Source organism: Mesocricetus auratus, unplaced genomic scaffold (assembly GCF_017639785.1).
Source record: "Mesocricetus auratus isolate SY011 unplaced genomic scaffold, BCM_Maur_2.0 Super-Scaffold_100015, whole genome shotgun sequence".
Taxonomy (NCBI): domain Eukaryota; kingdom Metazoa; phylum Chordata; class Mammalia; order Rodentia; family Cricetidae; genus Mesocricetus; species Mesocricetus auratus.
Genome location: NW_024429198.1, coordinates 42,882,571 through 42,907,392, shown reverse-complemented (window position 1 = coordinate 42,907,392; position 24,822 = coordinate 42,882,571). Strand labels below are relative to the sequence as shown.

The following is a 24,822-nucleotide window of genomic DNA, read 5'->3' as shown; positions in this document are numbered from 1 at the left end:
GTGGGACAAAAAATAAAAATAGCACATTTTAAGATAAAAAAGAAACTGTCTAGGACAACTCATTAATAGGATAATTAGTACTGACTTTTTCATCATAAGGCAGCCAACGTAAAAAAGGAAAAAATGTAAGTGTTCTAAGGATGAAGGAAGACTAATTTTTCACATTTTGTGATGAAAAATACCTCAGAGAACAAAAGGGCCTATAGTGGTATTTATCCTTTAAAAAGTTATAGGTACACCTTATTTCTTGAGTGAAAAGAATAAATGTTAAGGTTTCCTACTGAAGTATCGATTTTCCCTAAATGGCGCATGTATATCACCATTTGCAGTAACTATAGAAAAGAAAAATGGCATGTTTTAAGATAATCTAAGAACTAGTGTACCTGCAAGATGGCTCAGCAGGCTATGGCTACCCACCAAGCCCGACGACCTGAGTTCAGTTCCCGGGACCCACACGGTGGAGGAGAGACCCAGCACCCTTAAGTGATCCTCTGACACTACACTCTCACTGTGGCACACATGTGCCCCACTCCACATTAATAACTAACTAACTGCATTTAAAAAGAGAATTAGGGTTAGGCTCAGACTCACTTAATCTAAGACAAGCTGGGGGCATTCACTTTCATTTACTTATATCTATTTATTAATATATGCTGGTCCTAGCTGGCATGTTCCTTATTCCTTCTATCATTACTGGATCTAACAAGGTTTCTAAATATAACTATGATCTGTATCTGTGATTTTAAATCATGTACTTATGAAATACAGAACCATACTTCAAAAGAAGTGTTTACATTAGTACTTACAATTTCACATTCCTTACATGTGTGCCCAAGCAATTTCCTTCTCTCTTCTTTTTTCCGAACTACCTCAATATGAGGAAAATTCTGTATGTTACTTTCTCTGGAGGGAAAAGGAATTTAAAGTTATCCTATTTGTTACTTTAAAATCTGAATTAAAAATATAAGAACCCAGAAGAGAAATAATCACCCAATCTCATTTTATTTGATATGTTCTTCTGTATATTATGAGAACAAATGATTCTTTTCAAGTATTTATTAAAGGGTGACTATTAGTAAGTATTATTTTACACTAATCTTGGCAGCACAAAGTATGTTTCACTGTGTCATTTCATGCATAAATTCTTCTTTGTTCTCTTCCTCAAAGATGGAGAACAAAGGTACTTATTCACTGTATCATTAGTGTAGTAGCATCATGGTGAACAAAGTGCTTACTGCTAGAGAACAAGTCACAGCACACACGCATAGAAAAAACAAAACTAGCAAAAAGCATTATTCACAATTCAACTAATTTCCAAGATTAAATGAAAACTGGTGAAGCAGAAAAACGCTATGCTACATACACTTGCTTAAGGGGATACATACACACACAAGCACGCATGCACCCACTAACACAAAGTCTCACTGTGTAACCCAGGCTGGTCTCAAATGTGCAATTGCGCTGCCTCAGTCTCCCAGTGCTCACCTTTACCTTAGAGATGTGACCATGGTTCTAAATTACTCTTTTATCTTCTTCTTTTTAAACTATAGAGCCTCAGTCTCCTTGTAAATTATTTTATTTTAATCAAAGCAATAATTAAATAGCTTACAGACTGGCAAAGACAGCTATGCTGTACCTCCAAACACAGTGGTAATATTGAGACCCACTTACCTCTCTTTATCTTTAAAATATGGCTCCACAAACGCTTTCTGCTTGACTTTATCTTGTTTATCACCATGCACTGTAAACAAAACAAGAATTTCACAAGCTGTAGAACTTGATGAGAAATAATCAGTTTGCTTAGAAAAAAACTACAGCATATACCAAACTTCCCTTTTTATTGATTTTCACACTTGAGTTATGGTGGGCAATTCACTAAAATTCTATTTTTCATCTACATAAAAGGTGATAATTAATTATATTACCTGAGTCACTAAGCTAAAAATTACATTTCAGGAAGTATTTAATTATTGATTAATTAATTTATTTTGAGACATAGCCTCACTATGTGGCCTCAAACTAAAGAGATCCACCTACCTCCCAGTGATAGGATTAAAAGTGTATACCACCACACCTGGCACATTGAGTATCTAAGATTAACAGAACTGTCTAGACGTCTGTTATTACGTGGCAAGAGATCAATAGACATCTTTTAGGATATCTCACTTGTTTGTCCATGCATCTTTAAGATCGGTTATGATTAGAAAATGGATTAAAGAGTTTTATCAGAAAATTGATGATAAAAGTGAAGCATTTCCATCACTTCGATTTTGCTATCATTCCTTTGTTTCTCATGTATAGGGATGGTCTCGTGTTTCTCTTCCATCTCCTCCCCCAACACCAATTTGACTTCTTTCACAAAATAGCTTGTTTTAGAACCACATGCTAAAAAACTACAATTTTATTTTTTATCATTTTTATTTTCCCAGCAAGTTGGAGGTTTATTTATGTTGTTTTGATGCATTTACTTGTTGACGGATATGAAGGCTGTTTTCAGTTATAACAGATAGTACTATTATAAATATTCAGTGCTACATTCCTAACCCAATGAACAAAAATAAACACAACTCCATTGAGTTTTCATTTTTCTTAGGACATATATATACCTGAGTTAAATGCTGTGATAGGTATATATTTAATTCTGTATAAAACGAATGATGAAATCTATGAAACTATTATCTTTTTCTTTTGTTGACTCCTGCTGCCAATATATAGAATTCCTGTCACTCCTCACCCTTTCTTTTTTTTCTTTTTCTTTTTTCTTTTTTTGGTTTTTACGAGACAGGGTTTCTCTGTATTGTTTTGGAGGCTATCGGTCCAGCCCAGCCTCGAACTCACAGAGATCCACCTGCCTCTGCCTCCCGAGTGCTGGGATTAAAGGCATGCGCCACCACCGCCAGGCTCACTCCTCACCCTTTCTAACATTTGGTTGTCACTGTTTTTAATCACCCCAGGGAATGTGAATTCAACACTTGATGCCCAATAATAATTTTTCATGTGCTTATTGGTTATTCAATTATCTTTTCATTGAAGAACTTCTAAAAGAAAACATAATACAACCCAATTTGTATTTAAAGTAAGGCCATCCTGGTATTCTGTAGAAAATACAGGAGGCATGCATACAATAGGGGGCATAACAATGCTTTTGGATAGGGACAGAGTAATGTAAAATATGCTTTGGACAATATCTCCAGGGCATCAGACTGAGCACGAAAGTGAGGTGAAAAATAAAGTGAAATATGACTCCCACTTCCTATCCAACCTCTACTTTTGGGGCTAAGTCTCATCCTGGAACCGGCTTTGTGTGTCCTCTTAGGTAAGGGAAATTTTCCAGACAGCATCCACATGGTAGACAAGCCACTACTACCACAGCAAATAATTCCTATCTATTTTCATTAAGGCTTTAATTTTTATACTTCTAGGATTTTTTTTCTGACATTGTTAGGAGTCTGACTCATTGAGTTTTGTTGTTATGACTTGTGTCTGTCATAAAACAATGACAATGTCTACAAATAATGTATGACATTTAATTTTGACTGGTAATTTAAAATAATAAATGATGCTAACAAGAGCATTCAAGTTCCAGCCTCTTAGGGTCCAGGCTGGGGGCTTACAGCAAGCTGGTAAGGCTTGGCAAAAAAGGGGGATCTGAGGATAAAGGGAAACAAACCGGATCACACACACATTCTTCTCATGGTTCTTTATTCTTTGATGAAGGGCAGGTTTATATACCCAATACAGATACAATTAGCAACTCTGACAATAGCAGGGATATTGGGCATGCATATCTCTCAGAACCAGGAAGCAGATAAAATTTTGAAAAAAGTGGGCACCTCATGTCTCAGGGGGAATGTGATTTATGAAGCGTTCAGGCAAAACTCTAGGATTAAACGGAGTAAAGGGCTTATTAATGCTAAGAAGGGAGAAGAATGTTAATGTATAATGTGGTTAGTTAACGTAGAAGTCTATAACTGATAAATGTAAAACAATGAAGAAATACTAGAAGTAAATAGTAAATATAAAAAAGGAAAAAAAACTATATGTGTTGGGTTTTGCTTTTGCTTTAGCAATAGCTGGGAACATAGCACCATGTTAGTTATGGCGACTTGCATAAGCTGTAGAAGAAAAATGGGCCCTTAGTCCATATTAGCGTTTTTGCCAATTGCTAGAGTATTCTCACAACACTAGGTCAAATGAAGAAGCTATGTGAGATCCAAAGGCTGCAGCTTCCAGCCGAGACACAGGCTAAGTGGACAGGGCGTTGGTATGGCTGACGCCCCAGTGAGAAGGGATTCCTTTCTCTGGGGCTGGCTAAGAGATCCAACGCTTGTTCCTGAATCTTAGGACTAAAGGCACAAACAGTTTCCTATATTGAGATCTTATATCAGCAGAATTGAGGTGAAGGTGAGTATGAAATATTGATAACTTCTTAAGATAGAACAGGGGCCAGGAGGCTGCACTCTCCTGAGTGGACTGTTATAGGAATCAATGCCACCCAGTCCTGCTTGTCACTGGGGACAGATGTTTGCGTCTCCTACACAGTGGCTGTCTTTGAAGATCTGAATATGGTCTGTTTTCAAGGTTCCTCTCCTTGTCATGTGTCCTGCCATAAGAGATACTTGTATAGGGCTAGCTTCTACGTTATATACATTTGACTATGAGAACAAAAGGTTTCCTTGACTGAGAATAATTCAAATCAGGATCCCACAGTGTTGGAGGTTATCCAGTTTACCAGTACAAGAAGGTGTTGTGCCCAATAATTGATGAATACATTGCTGGGGTTTTGGTAGAAAAATCCCACTATGGAAAAGGAAGAATGCTATGGTTTCATAAGGGCTTTACAGGGATGACAATGACTATTCAAAAGGCAGGTATCCCCAGGGCTTTACAAGTGGGGATTTTTCTCCCACAGAATTCCAATGGGTAGCCTGGTAAGTTTATCGACTGAAACCTCACTGTATGATCTTATGGATCACAGCATTATGTAAAAGTTGATTCCCACATTTCTAATTTTAGCTACTGGGTAGATGGATACTTGGCAAATAATGAAACCTGGAGTGGCAGGAGAACATAAAAACTGGGTTAGAAAAACAAAAATGTATTGGGCAGTTGGTAGAGCACGCCTTTAATCCCAACACTTGGGAAGCAGAGGTAGGTGGAAATCAGTCTGGTCTACAGAGTGAGTTCCAGGACAGCCTGGGCTACACAGAGAAACCCTGTCTTGAGAAACCAAAACACAAAACAAAAGAAAAAACAAAACTCTATTGAGCTGACTGCATCTGAGTCTAGATACTTAAAGGGTGCCATAGAGGAGTCTAGGGAAAGGAACACAATGTATACACAAAACATTTTCCCTTGGCTCCCAGAACAGCAAAAAACGATTTCCTTCCTACCTCATGTCCAAAGCACCATCTTCGTTTCCTTTGCTGCTTCCCTCTCCTCCTTCTGTAGTTTTTATTTTATTTATTCAATTAATGTGCATGTGTGTGCAAAAATGTCTGTGGTGCCACAATGACTGTGGAGGAGGTGAGAACAAAACCTGGGACTTGGTTCTCTCCTTCTACTACGCAGATCCCAAGGATTGAACTCAGTAGTCAGGTTTGGCAATAGGCCTTTACCCATGAGACATCTAACTGGGTCACCTCTGCTCTCTAAGTTGCTATATCCCTTGGGCTGAAAAGATGACTCAGCCATTAAAAGACTAGACTCACAACCAGACCATAATTTGCTATATCCAGGAGGTCAGAAACCTGGGATGCTTTTTCAGTGTCATGACTTTATGGAATGTCTATTTCCTGTCCTCAAATTATCTTTTTACTCTGGATTTCTTGCTCAAGTCTACATGCACTAATTGCTTACTAACAGATTGATCCATTTGAATATTTAGCAATAAAAATCTGTCAGAATGAGTTTTTGATATTGTTCTCCAAACTTACTTTTTCCTGTGAAGGAAAATTGGTTAGAACTTTGGTATAGGAGTTGCGAAAATGAAAAGTTAAACTCTAATATTTATGCCAGTGGTTGAAAAATAAGAAATTATTTAGTAGGAAACACATGGAACTTGGCTTAGACATTGATAGTTTAAATTGATGAGTCACAAAGGTATCTAACAATTACTTACAAATGCAGGTCTGGGATTCATTAGAAGTCAAGCCTAGAAATACAGATTTGGACTAATTTTCAATAATGAATATAAAAAGCCATGGGCAAAAATGTTCTGAGGGGGGAAGAGCCTTAGGAATACCGTGAGAAACGGAAGTCAAGACACCAAACAGTCAAAAGAGATGAGAAGTTTTGAGATGGCCAGTGTTTAAATATAACATAGGATACTTAGCCAGAATGTTAACTTGAAATTGCAGTTATCTTCTTAAGAGTTGCAAGTAGATGAAATACCCTTTAGAACACTAAGTATAATAGATATTTCCTCTGAGAAGACAAAGTGCTTACAGCTGTGGTGATATTTTGTTTATGCTATTAACAATAAAGCTTGCCTGAAGATCAGAGTGTGGAGCTAAGCCACTAATTAGTCATAGAGGCCAGGCAGTGGTGGCACACATCTTTTTAATCCCAGGAAGGAAGCAAGAAGATCAGGAGTTCAAGCCACCCTGGGCTACATGAGATTGAATCAGTCTAAAAGAGAAGCAGAGCTCACACCTTTGATCCCAACACTTGGGATGGCAAGCCTTTATTTAATCCCAGCACTAGGGAGGTGGAAACAGGAGTGATACGGCAGGGCAAAGACAGGAATATGAGGAGGGAGGAGACCCGAGCTTAGAGCAGTCTGAGGTGTCAGAGTCTGACGTTTCATAGAGACAGACGTGGTCTGAGGATTTGTAGGGACAGCATCATTCCTTTGGTCTCAGCCTTGGTAGAATAAGAACTCCAGTGGTTGGCCACTCTACATCTCTGATCCTTCAGTCACACGCAATAGTTAACTCCGAGTATTAAGACTAAAGAAAATTCATGCTACCCAGAAGCAGAAAACAGACCTAAACTTTCTGTGAATCTTTTCTACTGCATTATTATTACTGAAAAAATTAACAATTATAAAATTAAACTTTCTCACATTTTAATATATACACACTTTTTTATATATTTATGTATAATATAAAGTTGATATATATGTATATATGTAAAGAAAACTATACTATAGAACCAAGATTAATTTCTTAGTTCTAATAAATATTTCAGTTGTGTAAAAATGTTTGCATAAAGAGGTGCTCAGTGGAAGGTATAGGTGAACACTCTCAACTTCTTTTTTGGAACATTTCCTTAATTTGAAGTTATTTCAAGTAAAAACGTAACTGGGAGGGGATAGCTCAAGTCGTTAAGAGCACTGGCTACTCAGGTGCGATCCCAGCACCTACAGTGCTTCACCACCTTCTCTAATTCCAGTTCCAGGCGATCTCCTCTATTGATTAGCTTGCTGACTTAGTGAACTCAGCATAACAGAAAAGAACTAAAGAGAAAACAGACTTACTGTTTGGTTTCTTTGTGGCAGCAGACAGTTCTTCCTCATCTGGTACCTGGGGGAAGCTATCTGCCAAACAGGATTCATATTCTTCATGTGTTGTTTGATCAAACATTTCTTCCAAACTATCATTTATTTTTATATCTCCATCTATAGAAAAAAAGGCACGGGCTTAGCAGCAGGCAAACTTTGGCCTTCTGTGAAGCCCATTGTGAACTTACACACTAAACTAACAACCATAAAGTAGTATAATAAAGTCTTTGAGAGCACTTGTTTTATAAAAGATTCTTACATGTGGATTGTAGGTTTCACCTTCAGAAGTGTTCTTTTAAATAGATGAGTACAGTTAAGTGTAAAAAGTCAGTCTAAGACTGTTTTATGAGACCTTGTCAAGAGAGACCTTAAAATGGGTAACACATTTTTCAAAAAAGATGATTCTAAGAATATCCGTTGTAAACTGTAATGTTAAAAGAGCAGAACTCAGTGACTCACAATGGGTAACATACTATAATATATGCAATTAAGTATTTAGAGATCTTTAAGTCAAATTTCTATGTGGCTTAATTCTCGAAAGTGGTACATGAGGTAATAAACTTCTAAGTCCTAGTAGTTACTGTTCATTTATAAAAGTTTTATGTAGTGACTTCAAGCACTGTCCTATGATTATAAAACTAGTTTTTGTTATTGGATCCCTTACACATGTTGAAGACTTTCCCTTCTATCAGCTCATGTGTAATAAAAATCAAAAGAATTTTTATCAAGGAAACTGTTGAGGACTAGAAAATACACCACAAAATTTAATGAAAAAATGCCAAATATAAACAACTGTATAAATAGCAGATATTAAATTCTGCATAAAATTTTACTTATCTTTCTAATGAAAATTTTCAAAGTTATTCTTTTTTAAAAATCAGTTAGCACTTGCTAATTTACAATGGATGGAAACAATGAATGCACACTCTATCTACCGCATCAAAGTGGTGAATTCATCTTCACAAATTTAACTACATTACTTACTGTATAGTTAATTTAGACACAGGTTCAGTTGCCTATTAACTATGACAGTTCCGGGCCAACTAAAATTATTCAGGATAAATAACTACCACTGTCCTTCTTTTTCTCTTCTCCCCTCTCCCCCAACAGGGTTACTCTGTGTAACAGCTGTGTAACAGCTCTAGCTGTTCTAGAACTTGCTTTGTAGACCAAAATGGCCTCGAACTCAGAGATATATCTGTTCTGTCTCTGTCTCCCAAGTGCTGGTATCAAAGGTGCGTGCCACCACCATCTGGCAATCCTTAATCGTTAATGTGGAGAATTGTTAACTCTTGATTTATTTCTACATTTACATCATTATCATATTAGATAGCCACTAGGTTCTTCCCCATTAAAATATAAATTCCATGGGGTACGTAGTTTTGTTCTATTTATTCTAGTTCTAGAATATTTCCTACAATGTAACTTTTGCTTGATATTTATTGAATGGTTAAATGATATCACCCCCACCACACCCCCATACCCTCTGTATACCTGTTAGTGAGCTAAGATGCTGAATCACTGGTCTAACTTCTGAATGAGAAATACATGTACAAAGACACTACATACTTTCTGATATTTCTATCAAGCACCTGGTAGGTCTAATGCACAATAGGGATACAAAGGTATTAGCAGTTTATTGATGTACCTCACTTTGCATTAAAGAGGTTTACTTCAGTAGGTAGATTTCTTTTTTCTTCCTTCAAACATGACTTCAACAGATCTACTATGTTAACAGCCATGTGGTGATATCTTGCTTATACAAATAAAGCCTGTCTGAGGATCAGATAATTGAGCTTGCCACTAGCTAACCACAGAGGTCTGGAGGTCTGTACAGACAGACAGGAAGTGAGATGGCTGGGCAGAAACACGAAGTGAGATGACTGGGCACAGTCAGGAAATGAGATGGAGCAAACCACACCTTACCTCCTTAGCATCTCAGCAGACAAGAGAGAGGGTTCCTCTTTCTTCCGCTTACATCTTCTCTCTGCCCAGCCATCTCACATTGTTATGGAGAGACAGGGTTCAGGACAACAAACATGGGGTGGGGGTTGAAGAGAGGGGTGAGGAAGGGAATATGAGAATAACACTAAGGGTCATTTCATTGAAGGGGCATACGGAAACTTGTTACTGGAGAAGCTTGTTAAATATATAATAATATGAAAGCAATCTAAGTGGAATCACCAAATAATGGGGGAGACACTGCCCCAAATAGACATCTTATGTCACCAAGTAAAACTGCCAGTGTCAAAAATGAATTACATGCAGTTGCGTTGTTGGCCAAAGGGGCTCCATGGTTATTGCAAACATCTCAGGCTATTGCCAAGGCTACTGGTTACTCTCCACAAACTGACGGTAAGACCCTATTCCTGTAAGTGTATAGAGACAATACGTGTGTAATCACTGGACATGGAAAGGTAAAGTTGGCACCTAACTAGAGGTTTCACTCCCACCAGCCAGTATTCATGGTAATGGAAGGCAGTTTGCATGCTACCAGAGGAGAAAGGTAATCCTCAACCCAGCTACAAACCCTGTAATCTACAAGATGACCTGCCTTTAAAATATGCTGGCATAAACATAGTGGGAGGAACCATTCACACCCTGACTGGAGGTTAAGTTCCATTCCATGAGATGGAACCCATGCCTGACACTGCTAGGGTGGCCAAGAAACTGGATATGCTATGGGCCTAGGCAAAAACCAAATACTATTGTCTACTAAAGGAACATAGCAATAAAATGGCTCTTACTACATTCTGCTATAGCCATGTTCACCCAACATCACAGCAATTTCTGGAAGCAAATGGAAACTAATATTGAGACCAAAGAGGACAATGTGCAAAGAGTGAGAGACTTTGGAGTACTCAGTCCTAAACGAGATGTCTTCACCAAACACCTCCCCTCAGAGATCAGGGACCTATGTGGAGGAGGAGGTGGAAAGACTTCAACAGGACCGATGCACACAGGAACCCACAGAGACTGGGGCAGCATGCGCAGGACCTGCCTGCACAGGCTCAAGCCAGATGGGGTCCTGGAACTGAAAGGAGGAAGTGGGCCAAGGCTCCCACACCTAACCAAGGAGCTATCTGCAACTGATAACCACTTGCAGAGGAAAAATTAGTTTCCTTTAATGGAATCTTAGTGGTTATATCAACCACATTCAGGGCAGGCCCTAAGTCTGGCTGTAGTCAGCCAACATAAAATGAACTCAATGGCATCTTTGTAAAACTTTTTGTTTCATATAACGTAGCTTGGACAACTTTTGTTCTTTTACGTGTGTGTGTGTGTGTGTGTGTGTGTGTGTGTGTGTGTGTGTGTGTGTGTGTGTGTGTGTGTGTGTGTGTGTTTTTTTTTCCCTAGAGAGAAAGAGAAAGCATGGAGTTGGGTAGGTGAGAAGATCTGGGAGAAGTTGGAGAAGGGGAAAAATGTGACTGTATAAAAGTTATTCTTCAATTAAAAAACAAGCCTCAAAATATGGTTTACATAGTTTCTCCATTTATCAGTATATGATATGGCTATTCATTCCACATTTGATTAAAGTGACAAAAATTAAAACAAATCTTACTTGGACTTTTTTCTTTCTGCTCTTGTTTCTTCATTTTTAAAAGCACGGTTTCACTGACCAATGTACAGTCCATGTCCACTGTTTCTCCTAATCGTGAATGACTGTTATCCTAAATAAATATTTTAAAAACCCAAAAGTTTAGCAATTATTCTTTCAAAGTCTTATATCTGCTTTTGACTACAAAAAGGTGTTAAAAACTCTCCTCAAATTTTACTATTTTAAAACAGTAAGTTATTTTCTTTTGTATTTCAAGAACAGAGATATAGGTTTTCTTGCCTCTATTAGCCTCAATATATAAGCACTTAATGTCAGTCTAAGGAAAAGGAAAGCTGTGGCCATGGAAAGGGAGGTTTATATATCAATAAAGTACTTTGTGCTTTACTTTCTCTAATCTGCTTTCCAGTAATAAACTTTTCCTTGTTTTTTGTTTTTTTGAGACCAGGTTTCTCTGTATTGTTTTGAAGGCTGTCCTGGAACTGGCTCTGTAGACTCCAGTAATAAATTCTAACGCACATGAAAAGTTACTTTAACAATAAAACTTGATTTCTTCATAGCTACATGTTACTTTAAAAAACTACATAATTTCTTAATGTGCCACCAAGTAGAATTTCACAAACTATTTGGAACATGAACACAAAGCAAAATCATATTTCCAGTACAAATTAAACAAAACAAAACATCATAGCTGGGTGTAGTGATACACGCCTTTAATCCCAGCACTCAGGAGGCAGAGGCAGGTGGTCTCCGTGAGTTCAGGCCAGCCTGGTCTACAGAGTGAGTTCCAGGACAGCCAGGGCTACACAGAGAAACCGTGTCTTGAACGAACAAATGAATACACACACACACACACACACACACACCACCACCACCACCACCACCACCACCACCAACAACAACAACAACAACAACAACAACAACAAAACAATATCACTTCTTCAAAAAGTAAACTGGAAAAAAAATTCCTTGACAGCATATCTCTCCCTCTCCTCCTCTCTTCTCTCCTCACTCTCCTCCTCTCTCTCCCTCTATGCTAATTAAGGTGGCTAGAGAGATGACCTGGTAGTACTTGCTGCTTTTGCAGAGGTACCAGGTTCAATTCCCAGCACTCATATGTAACTCAAATTACAGGGTATCTGACACCATCTTCTGACCTCTGCAGGCAATTTCAAACAGACATAGTGCACAAACATACATGTAGGAAAACTCATATACATAATAAATATAAAAATTTAAAAATTAAAAAAAATTTAAAAATTAAAGCTAAACACATAAAGGAATTACAGGCATGGTGATACACACCTACACTCCCAGCACTGTGAGGAGAAGCATGAGGACAATTAAGTCTGAGACTAGTCTAGTTTGTATAATGAGATCCTATCTAAAGAACTAAGAACATATGATTGGTGATTTCTGATAAAAGTAAAATCACTTGCAATATGTACCTATAATTCTTTGTTATTTAAAAACAACATTAATGCTTTATATCAAAGGTCTTTAAAAATCAGAAAAATTAACCTTTCAGTATTATCATTGTGTTAGAAGGAAGGTATTATTTCTGCTTCGTGAGAGAACACATTCAAGTGTTAGGAAGTTGCTGTCTTGGGTTAACAAGATGACTCAGTGGGTAAATGCACAAGCATGACAACCTGGGTTTGATCTATAGGAATTCACATGGTATATGGAGAGGAGCAAATCCTGAGGGTTGTGCTCCGACCTCTGCATGTATGATGTAATGTGCATATATGGTGTACACTAACGTGTACATGCACACATGCACAATAAATGAAATGTGTAAAGAAGTATTTCAAGAAGGAGATGGTAAGTCACTAGAGTAAGAAACAAACAGGCTCTAGTCTAATTCTGTAACCTACCTTTGTATCTATTACAGTAACATCCATCTTATACTGAGAAAGGTCAGCTCCTGGATCTACACTCCACTGAATATTTTCAAAGGACACATCTTGGAAAAAGAGAAGAAGTACAAATTAAAATGTCAATTTGAAATTGTGTTTCACTTTAAAATGAAAGGGACCCACAGAACATAAATATAAAGAATTCCTGTCATACATACTCAAAAACAAATATCCCAAGAAGCTAAAGAAATAAATCCCTCAGCAGTTGAAAGCACTAACTGCTCTAGCAAAGGACTTAGGTTTGGTTCTTGGCATCCACATAGTGGTTCTCAATAACCCAGCCAGGGAATTTGATACACCCTTCTGACCTCCGTAGGCACGAGGCACATGGTGCAAATTTACATACAGGCAAAACTTTCATGTATATAAAAATTTAAAAATCTTAAAAACCAAAGCCAAAACCCAAATCAAAGTAGGCAAAGAATCTCACCAGCAGTTCAATTGGCCACTAACATTTTGAGAAAGTGACCAATATAACCAGCAATCAGAAAAATGAAAGACAAAAATGATATCACTCACGCAAACTAGATTGACTAGACTCAAAGTATATACATATAAATACTGACTTGGAAAGGATGAACCCTTCACACAGTCATGGTGCTGTGAAACGGTATAGCTGCTCTGGGAAATAGGCAGTCAAAGTAAGAGCTGATATGAGGTCTAACAATTTTAGTACCAGGAAAACTGGGAAAAAGAAAAAGAAAACCATTTACAGAAAAATCTGTACACAAATGTTCATAGCAGTATGCCATAAAGATAACAATGACAGCAAATTTGTATTAACTAATTAAAACATGACTGTATATAATGAAATTTTATTCAGCAATACAATAGGGATGGAATACTGATACATAATACAGTATGACTGGGAACTGAAAACACTATGCCAGTGCTAGGGAGACGGCTCAGCAGGTAAAGGTACTTGTCATGCAAGCATGATGGCCTGAGTTTGACCCTTAGAACCTATGTGAAAGTTCAGAGAGAGAAATTAACTGCACAAAGCTGTCCTCTGGCCTACACATGTTGTGGCATGTACACATCCACACTCACAGAAACACACCACATATGCAACAATAATAGTAAAATAAATAAAAAAGAAAACATTATGCCAAAGACGTTACAAGATTTCATACTGAGTAGGTCTCTATTCACTTAAAATATCTACAGTATTTCATCTAAGAGATAAATATTATATTGATAACTAGAATTGGGAAGAATGAAAAGGCATGGAAGATGATAAACTTAGATTGTACAACTCTTTAGGTACACCAAAACCACTGGACTAAACACAATGGACATTTTCATAATACATGATTTGTATTTCACTGAAGTAATTGTTAAGTTAAAATTGTAAAAGTATTTGGATTTTCAAAGTATCATATGTGGGCAGAACACATTACAACTGCAAACTATAGTTTAAGATCATGAAGCAACAGGTAGGTGGCAGTGGTACATGTCTTTATCCCCAAACAAAACCCACCGCAATGGAATAGTTAACATACTTTTAAAGCTTTTGCAAAGGAAGCAAGGAATAACTACATAAGTAAATCCACAACACCATCAAAAAATACATATCAAAAATAAAGTTTTAAAACACTTAGAAGCAGAAAACTCCAAGGTAAAATGAAAGCAGAAAGAATAATGCTATGAAACACAGATATATATATATAGGAAAAAATTTTTGTGTAAGGAATATAAATGCCATTCAATTAAAAAAGAGGAGAGAGCCTGTTTATAATGCACACACCTTGGTTGTTTGGCAGGGACTTTGTTTTAGCAACTCTACAGGGATTTAACTGAAGAACTGATGCAAGCTCACATCCTCCATGGACTGATCTGCTTTTTACTTTTGTTGGCACAAGAGAACCAGTATCCTAGACAGAAATAATTATTAGCACTTAAATGAAACCACAAACTTTAATCAAAATCTCTCAACATTTAACACAAACCTTCATGTCACTAAAGAGATCCTCTGTCTCGGCGTTGTCCCGTGAGCACAGAGGGGCCTTGAAGGCAGGCTCTTCCTCTTTTATCTGCAGTGGCGTTTTACGGTCTGGAGAGGCTTTGCTAGAGGTCTGGAGGACACACTGCTGTAAACAGGACTCCTCTGAAGAATCTTTGGCTAATAAGCAGGCCCCGCTCAAGGCTTTGCGACCTGAGGAAGAGCCCTTGGGAATGGGCTTCAAAACCTCATAAATAGTCACTTGTTTAAACTTGTTTTTACAAGTTTCATTTCCGTGGTTCTTCTCTTGACGTTGGGTAGCTGCAAACCGATCTGACAGGTCCAGGGGTTTATCCATAACATGGTCTCCATTCATGGAGAACTGATTCTCCATGGGAAAAGGAAGAGAATTTTCCTTATCTAGACAGGTTTGGGGGCAGTGTACTGCATGTTCACTCTCCCCCTCAGTCTTCTTCCTCTTGCATGCTTTGCCTCCCAGTGACTTCAAAGGCACCAAATATTTATCTTTAATAGGATCACTACTGCCCTGCTCATCTACGGATTCGCTTACATTTTTATTCGTAAGTATCTGCTTGTTAGGAAATGACTGGCTAATGACCTTGTTTACTTCAGACACAAGATTATGATGTGTGAAAAGAGTACTGTCCTCTGATTTTGATCTCGCTTTCTCTGATCTAGATACAGAAATGTTGCTAAAGGGAGCTGTCTTCAGAAGGTTTCTTTTCCCAACGTCTAAAAGAGAAGGGGAGAAACTTGTATTCAAACCCAAATGACTTTTCACAGTCGAGGTAGCTCCAAATACAGGAGATGAGACCCGAGGAGTAAATTCTTCGGGAGGTGTCTTTGAAGCAGCATCTGAAAACCTATATAAATAATGATATAAGAATTTTTTTTTACTGAAAAACAGGATAAAAATTAAAAGACCAGTATACTAAAAAAAAATTCTTGATACAGAATAGTAAGACATTATCTATCTACTAGAGACAGATAATTAAAACAAATTTAAGATAGTGTTGGTTTCTCCTCATTTAGCAGAGTAGAAGATGAAAGAGAAATGAAGTCCACTGAGGACTCAAAAGTCTTTTGCTATTATTAAATCTTATGAGTATTTCCAGGAAAAAATTCTTAAACTATAGAACTGAATACAGAGCTTGGTAAGTGCTCTCAATAGCTACACGATCTTATATAAGGCATTCAACCTTACAGAGTCACATTTTTGTTACCTGTTTAAAGAAAATAAGAACAGGGTAATAAAACTCACTTGGCAAGTTATTATCATGATAAACTAAGAATAACTGAGGCACCAAGATAAATAAATAAAGTCAAGCAAGGGCTAGGTGCTATTGACTCACACCTCACTCAGGGAGAGTGCAGTATTGTTGAAATTCAACCTTACAGGGTTTATGAAGCTACATTAAAAAACACAAAAGAAACAGACACTATATGATCCAAATTACCTTAAACTATCCTCACTACTTCTTGCAGATTCTACTGAAGGCTGTTTTTTGTGATCTCCTTCAAGACAGTGGTAGAGCTCATCCCCAAGAGGGCTTGTACAACGTTGGTGTTCCTTCAACAGTAAAGTATGCTTAAAGTTGATAAATGCTATAATGCAAATAAATCTCAAAAGTTCATGAAGTAAAAGAAACCAGAATGAAGAATTACATAATTAGACAGAGAAGGGAGTTGTATAATATTGAGAATGTATAAATATTCCTGTACTGTAGACTTTAAAATGACTAATTTTATTATCTAAATTTTATCACAATTAAAAATTTAAACAGAAGCATAATTTAATACCACACAGAAGCACTTCAATATCAAAATGCATTAAGAGGGAGGGTAGAAAATGCTGGTGAATTTAAAAGGGTCCTTTTGAAGGAATTCTCAATATTGAATGTACATACAAGTTAGTCAGCAATCATTAAAACACAAGGCAGTAGATCTGAGATCTGTGCCTGTAACACATTCAAGAATAATAAAGATGCTGTTGACCTGTGAATCAGGCTATAAGAAGTCCTTTTATATCTTCTTCTTTAATATATTTCATATCTGAACTTGCTAGATTTATGGAGGATAGTAAGGAACTAGAAACTATTAAACTCATTTAAATATTTAGAAGCTAAAAATTACCCATTATTACTTTAGGATGAATTTTAAAAGGTTAAAATTCAAATGCAATGAAAAATTAACTCAAGTTTTCGAAATTCCACAATGAGACAATTTTCCAAGAGCACACACATCTTTGCTGGCAAGAGCAAAGAAGAACTATTTTAAAGCTGTCATTTGTTTTTGAAGTAGTAGTGCTCTGCCACTGAGCTAAATTAAATCTCCAGTTCTTAGTTTTATCAAAATGGAACTTAACCGAGCATTTGTGAAGCCTCAGTTACAATACCCAATACTACAAAGAGACAAAAACTCTGCAGCTTGGGGCTAGAGAGATGGCTCAGTGATTAAGAGCACTTGTGCCCTACAGGCTGCTCACAAGTGCCTGTAACTCATAGCAACATGAAGATGTACAAATAAATAGGTAAATAAACCTAAAACACAAACAAACCTAGAGCCTAAGACCTGAGAATCCAAATTCAAGTGTTTTGTGTTATACGATTGGGGGGGGTAAAGTATCAAAATAATGTAAACAGCACTGTAGGGTCAGTCTCTGACCCAACCTCTGAGGATTATGTTTAGCAGAACTGGTAGTTCTTAAACTTCAGGCCATTTTTCAAATCAAAATGAAAATGTAATGGCTGTCAGAAAGGCCCAATAATTTCTGAATTCAATCTAAAAGGATATTTTCTTAGAATGAATATGGGGAGGAAGCAAAAAAGAAGGGGCATGAAAAAGAGCTGGCAACTCAGTTCATATCCTAAGAGTCTGCTGCTGTGACTGCTTGGAAAGAGTCACATAAGTGGCTTTGCTAACAGTTTTGTTCTAGGACTTTATGTAATGATGACTGCATAAAATTGTTTTTCCCCTGCTTGTTCTTATAGTCCCTCGGCCTCTGTCTCTTCAGCATATCCTACCAGCCTATGCCATTACTACTGGTTCCCGTTAATTCTTTAAGAATGGATACAAGCCGGGCAGTGGTGACTCACACCTTTATTCCCAGCACTCAGGAGGCAGACAGGTGGATCTCTGAGTTGAGACTAGTCTGGTTTACAGAGTGAGTGAGTTCCAGGATAGCCTCCAAAGCTACAGAGAAACCCTGTCTCGAAAAACCACCACCCCACAAAAGAATGAATACAAGTAGACATATCAATTATTAATAAGTCATATAATCAAGTAGACATATCAATTAATAATTCATACAATCATCAAACAAAGTGATTACTTACAGACTCTTCTTGAACATTAAGTCCAAGTGTTTCAGCAACAACAGTATCTAAATTAAAAGGTGACTTTTCAGTGGGATAACTGCTTGTTCTACATATTTCTAAAGTAAGAAGAAAAAAATACCCATTATACAATTTTAGAGAGTAGATATATTTTTTAAAAAACACAAAGATTAAGAGAAGAATCAAGGTAAAAAAAAAAACCACAAAGATTACAAGAAACAAAAAAAGCAAGGTACTATTTTTAAGATGACAGTGAACAAATTATAAACTCTGTTCAAAAGGACCAAAATATTTTCTATAAATAGCAATGGGTTACAGATATTTTAGCATTTAAACTTATTAAACCTTCTCATTCATCTAACTTTTCTGCTTTTTCTGTAATGAACTGAGTATAACAAGCAGGCTATGTTTTCTTCTCAAGGAGCTTAGTGACTACACTTGAAAGTAGAAAACAGAATTTCTGTTTTCTAAGGGGAAAAAATAATAATTTGCAAAAGAATGGAAAAAACATAGTAAAGGTTTCAATAAAGGACCCTAAACCTCTTTTGGGGACTCAAGACAAACTACATAAGTTGATGCCTAAAGTGGCCCTTAAGGTAAAGGAAAGTTTGGCCACTTAATGAGATGGGGGTGGTAGCTGGGGGGGTGTAAGATTTTAGGTATCTTTAAAGCTACAGACACATGGAACAAAATTGCTTTTCAGAGAACTACATGTGATTTTAATAGCTAGGAATTGAATTATGGAAAGATGAAAGTAGAAGGACATGAGCCCAAACTTGTGAATTAGGGATCAAATTATACTTAAGAGTTCAGAATTCCTCTTGTGAACAAGGAAAAGATCTAAAAGTTTTGAAAGGGTAAACAGAGTAATTCTATGATAGACTCAGAGCCAAGAAGCAAACTCTGACAGGAAAATGAAGCAAAGTACCGGAACAGTCCTGATGATGCTGATGGGTAAAATTAGTACAGAGAATAAGTAAAACAAACATGGAGGCAAGAGAATCAGTAAAATTTGAAGGATGTTGAGAAATGAGGAAGCAGGATTCTAAGCAAACTCAAAGCTTTTTGACTAAGGAAGCCTAAAGAGATGTGTACAGTGTCACCCACTGAGACTCTGACTACAAGGATAAGACTAAGGTGGAGGAGAGCTTCATTTTGGACATACTGAAGATAAAGTGCATCCAGGCAGACTCACTGCTCTGGAGTCCAGGAACAAAGTCTTGAACAGAGACACAGATTTGGAACTTATTAGTATATGAACAGGAACAGACTACTGAGAATTTTACAGAAAGAGAAAGTACATTAGCAAGCTCTGTTTCAAGCACCTCTGTGGTGATAAATTATTTATGATTTATTAAAGCTTGCCTGAGGATTCACAAAGTCAGCCACAAACCACAGAAACCAGGTACACACCTTCAATCCTAGGACTCAGGATTAAGAGGTAGATGGATCTCTGTGAGTTCAAGGTCACCAGATCTATACAAGATTGATCCAGTCCTAAAGAGAAACAGCTCACACAAAGATGATCTCAGGACCTGGGATCACACGTCTTTAATCCCAGCATGAGGGAGGTATGTAAGACAGGAGCAGGGTCTCAGTATCAGGCATTCATTCTTCAGTCACATTGAGAACAGGAACGCCCCAGCCCTTTTACAGGTAAGAGCTCTCTGGTAGGTTGGCTGCTTTGCTTCCCTGATCTTCAGGTTGAACCCCAATATCTGTCTCTGTGCCTTTTATTAATTCATGTTACACACCTCTGGCTCTGATAACAATAATTTTGACAGTTGTTTTTCTAGAAGCAGTTTAGAACAGTAAGAGAGGGTGTGCAAATATGTTCTTTCTCTATGCTGTGTCCTTTCATCCTCTTCCTTTGTGTTCTGTTCTCTATCGCCAGGAACACAGGAGGAGAATACAATCAATTCTAGAGTAGGCTGGAGCAGATGAGTGTTAAAACAAAGACACTGAAAACAGACTACTCCTCGAACCTTGAAAAGACTATAGCTAAAAGCAGCCAAGATTAAGAATAGGATTTTTTAATGGAAAATAATATGTGTATATGCCAACAAGAAAAGACAAGCAGAGTAGCTGGAGATACAATAAAATATAAATGCATAGGCCTGGGATATGGCTTAGTAGCAAAGCCACTTGCCTCTATGTGCAAAGCTCTGGTTTCAATCTCTCGCATGGGGTGGGGGGCACAAATAACAGCAAAAATAAGAAACCAAGACAAGAAGGCAAATGATGGAGTAAGGTAGTCACAGTAGAGGAAAAGGTATAGCTGCTCACGTCCTCCCCCTCCCTTCAGCTGGCTTAAAGGCCATTGCTGCTAGTTGTCCTTTCCCATTGGAAGCTCTTTACCTGGCTACTTTGTTAGAAACAGCTGTTAATACTGTCAAGAGGGAGGGATGTGTGTGTGTGTGTGTGTGTGTGTGTGTGTGTGTGTGTGTGTGTGTGTGTGTGTGTGTGTGTAGGCGCTTTGGGGACAAAAATGTCTTACTCTTTTATGTATAAAGTGCAAACAGCACACAGAAATAGTTTATCTACAGTACTAAAATTCTATGGAATACCTAGGGAGGAAAACGTGTAAAATGGTTCCTAGAAAAATAAAAAGGAGATAATAAAAATCACTAATTAGCATAATGGCGCAGCTGCCTAGGCCTTGGTCCCTGAACTTGTCTCTTCCACCTACACTTGCTTGGTACCCTCATGGTTGTAATACTATGTTAACAACTCCCACATGCATCTCAGTACTCTCCCCTCCTCCTCTAAAGATGAACTCCTACACCAATAGAGTTTTTACTATTAAAGAGACTGCTATCCCAGTCTCTTCTGTGAAGAAGCAATTCTGTTATTCCTGTTACTGAATCACTCTTCCCTTCACTCACCCTGCACTAGCCAGACTTCCATAGTGCTTCTCAACAAACTAACTAAATCTGTACTTTGTCTAAAATGCTGTTCCTGGACATCACCTACTCCTTTGGCCTCTGCTTAAGTGTCGTGTTATAGTAAGACTTCTGCTGTCCTTGTCACCTTGCTTATCTGCAGAGCACTTGACTTTTTCTGACATAAATTGGTTTTCTTTCTCCCATAACCAGACAGAAAGCTTCAAAAGGGTAAAGATTTTCTTTGTTCAGTGCCTAATATAGAAGACTCTTAAATATTTGATGAATGAAGGAGTAAATCACAATAAAGTGTTTCTTACTTAAATTATTAGTATTTTGTTTTAGATTTGATATCAACATGAATTAATACTAGCATAACATTACTTTCTCAAACATACCTTTAAGCTGGGGATGGTGGTGCACACCTTTAATCCTAGCACCCCTGGAGGCAGAGACAGAGTTTGAGGCCAGCCTGGGCTACAAGCAGGTTCAGGACAGCCAGAAAACAAACTAAACTAAAAACCAAACCGGCCCAAAACAAAAACAACAATAAATCAGACCTTTAAAATATTGCCTAATTCTGATTGCTAGTCATTTTTGTCGGCCAGCAATTACAATCTTAAACTTATAACCTCGGTATCTACTTACTAGACAGTGGTGAGTGACTTTGACTGCAAGTGTCAGCTACTAGAATTTCATGTTCCTCAGAGTTATGTGGTACAGGAGCTAAAGCCTTGGAAATTTTTCTTAATTCTATGAAAAAAAAAGGGGGGTTACACAATAAACAATGATAAAAGATGCTATCATGCTTTATTCAGATAAGTCAATATAAACTTGCCTTTAATGTATCACAATCATATTGACACATGCACGTAATTCTTTATAGTTTCACCAAGAAACAAAACTGCAAACTAGGACAGTAGGAGAGAAGGGACTTGAACAGGTTAGTTTCTTATGGCCTAAGTTACCTAGGGAGTATCAACTCAATCACTTTCCTTATTTGGGACAAAGCACTGAGTTTACTGAAAACGTTCCTGGATCATGTTTCTTTACATCCTGAAAGGACACTCTGAAACATCCTTTATTGAAAATATTTCTACTGCTTAAATGCTTAGTTCAAAGACAACCAAATAGAGTTGTACTTTAATTATAACTTGAAAATTAAAGTGTTAAAAAACTTTTATAAGTAAATATGATCAAGAGAGTAGCACTAATTAAGTCATTAAATCATTTAAAATTATTTTTGCTTTCTAAGTAAAAATTAATAGAATAAGATTGTATTTTAAAGTATTTATATGCTTGTTTTCTACAATTAGGAAATAAGAAGACTTTATGATACAAATGACTACCAAGAAAATCACTACAGTTGTTTTCTACACATTCATATGAATAGATTTAATCATGATCTAAATTATACAGATAATTGTGTATCATGATTCATATCCTGCCCAAACTTAAAGATCAATAAATGTTCATTTAAGATATAGGGTATTATATTAAAATAAACTCCAATTAGATGAGGGATTTAAAAACATTTCTTTAGTTTTCCACTAGAGGGTGACAAAAACTCACAAAATAGAGAAAAATTCAATTCCAAGCCTTAACATTTTTCAAAGATACAACTAATTTTTTTTTAAACGAGACAGGGTTTCTCTGTATTGTTTCGGAGGCTATCGGTCCAGCCCGGCCTCGAACTCACAGAGATCCGCCTGCCTCTGCCTCCTGAGTGCTGGGATTAAAGGCGTGCGCCACCACCGCCCGGCTGATACAACTAACTTTTTTTTTAATTTTAATTTTTATTAAAATTTTTCGTACACACACACACACACAAAGAGGGAGAGCCCGTTTTGTGTTGGCTAACTAACTACTGGACATGAGACATGCCTGGAGTGTGGTTGATAAACCTAGTGATACTCCATTCAAGAAAACTGGTTTTTCCTCTCCCAGCAGGTTATCAGCTGCAAACAGCTTCTTAGCTGCGGTTAGAACTCCGTGTCTACTTCCCATTTTCAGTGCTGGAATTTTGTCTGGTTTAAACCTCTGAAGGTCCTGGGTGTGTGCTGTCTCAGTCTCTGTGAGCTCCTGTGTGTCTGGAAGAAGCTGTCTCCTGGCATCAAAGTCTTTTATTCTCTGTATATTTTCAGATGTACATCTCTTTGTCAATTACCATCTACTGCAAAAAGCAGAACAATGCTCTGCTCTATGGGTAGAGCAACATGTCAGTAGGAATAATTTTACTGCTATGTTCCTTTAGCAGAATAACAATAGTAAGTTTTCCCCTAGGTCCATGACTTATCTAGTTTCAGGTTGCTGGACACAGTACAGCATCAGCTAGATGTTCCATCTCGTGACCAATCAAACAGTCATGATACTCCCATGACACTGACACCACTATTTCCTAGGTAAGTGTTTGCTGTGGCTGAGTGAAACTGATTGCTTTTCTCCTCTTTTAATTCATAAAACTTTCCAGAAACATGAATGCTACTTGGGTACCATCTCAATTTCCCCATGATCAATGACATAAGTGGTGTCTTCAGCAATCAGGTCTTACCATCAGGGTTATGGAGAATAACCAATAGCCTTGGAATAACTTGTGATGTTTGTGAGATGATGATCTATGAAGTCCTTTTAGGCAACAATTCAACCGATTCCTGGCACTGGAAGTTTTACTTGGTGGCTTGAGATGACTAGTTGGGGTGTTGTCTCCCCCGTTAGCTGGTGGCTCCATTTAAATCCCTTTCACATAGTATATACTTTAGGAAACTTCTACAGTAGTGGGTTTCTATGTGGTTTTCAAAAGGCCTTTAGTGTTGTCCTTTCCCACAGTCCTCCTTTGTCCTGTCCTCTCATCATCTTCCCACTAAATTCTATTCTAGTTTCCCTTTTGTCTCCTCATAAGATTATTACATTTTACTCTCACTGTAAGTGTAATAAGACCTATTTATACTTTCAAAGAATAAAGGTCTAATTAAATTTTTAATTTTACACACGTGCACGCACGCACGCACGCACACACACACACACACACACACACACACACACACACACACACACACACACACGTCTTGCCTGCATATACCTGTTTATACCATGTGCCCACAGATGTCAGAATCAGATCCTCAGAACTAGAGTTATGGATGGGTGTAAGCTACTAGGTGGGTGCTGGAAACAAGTACTCTTAACTACTAAGTCATCTCTCTAGGATCCTACATTTACTAATTTTTACTTTATATATATGGGTACCAGGAAAGGGCATCAGGTTTCATGGAATTGGAGTTAAAGATGGTTGTGTTATGCTATGTGCTTGTTAGGAATTGAATCTGGGTCCTCTGAAAAGGGCAGCTATTTCTCTTAACTGCTAAGCAACATCTCCAGCCATATAGATCTACTTACTTTTTAAAAGCATAACTACCAACAATGTATTTACTTTATATAAATATTTTTATAACTTTGTAAACCTCCTTTTCCAAAACATTTTGAATATTTTGGGCTAAAAATTAGTCTTTGTTCTTAACTTTATACAGGCACTAATAAACAATCACAGTGTTATATCATGTAAGCTACAAGTATAAGACCATTTGAAAAACTAGTTTTTGAAGCATTTGGCTGAAATAGTAAACGGGATGGAATTAGAAATAGTTTCCACAAGTCAGGCATGGTGGA

The 24,822-nt window shown here is 37.4% G+C and overlaps 1 protein-coding gene across 3 annotated transcripts in view; it reads right to left on the bottom strand.

The window, feature by feature from the left end:
- Positions 1-24,822, bottom strand: part of Rbbp8 (RB binding protein 8, endonuclease) — a 69,623-nt gene that overhangs the window by 2,284 nt on the left and 42,517 nt on the right. For all 3 annotated transcript variants that reach the window (XM_040757825.1, XM_040757826.1, XM_040757827.1), the window contains 10 exons: positions 21,808-21,912; positions 18,278-18,375; positions 16,400-16,512; positions 14,929-15,805; positions 14,727-14,853; positions 12,938-13,026; positions 11,067-11,175; positions 7,481-7,621; positions 1,672-1,741; positions 807-903 (listed from right to left, as the gene is read on the bottom strand). In XM_040757825.1, the coding sequence (XP_040613759.1) occupies positions 807-903; positions 1,672-1,741; positions 7,481-7,621; positions 11,067-11,175; positions 12,938-13,026; positions 14,727-14,853; positions 14,929-15,805; positions 16,400-16,512; positions 18,278-18,375; positions 21,808-21,912 (1,826 nt within the window). The remainder of the gene's footprint in view (positions 1-806; positions 904-1,671; positions 1,742-7,480; positions 7,622-11,066; positions 11,176-12,937; positions 13,027-14,726; positions 14,854-14,928; positions 15,806-16,399; positions 16,513-18,277; positions 18,376-21,807; positions 21,913-24,822) is intronic.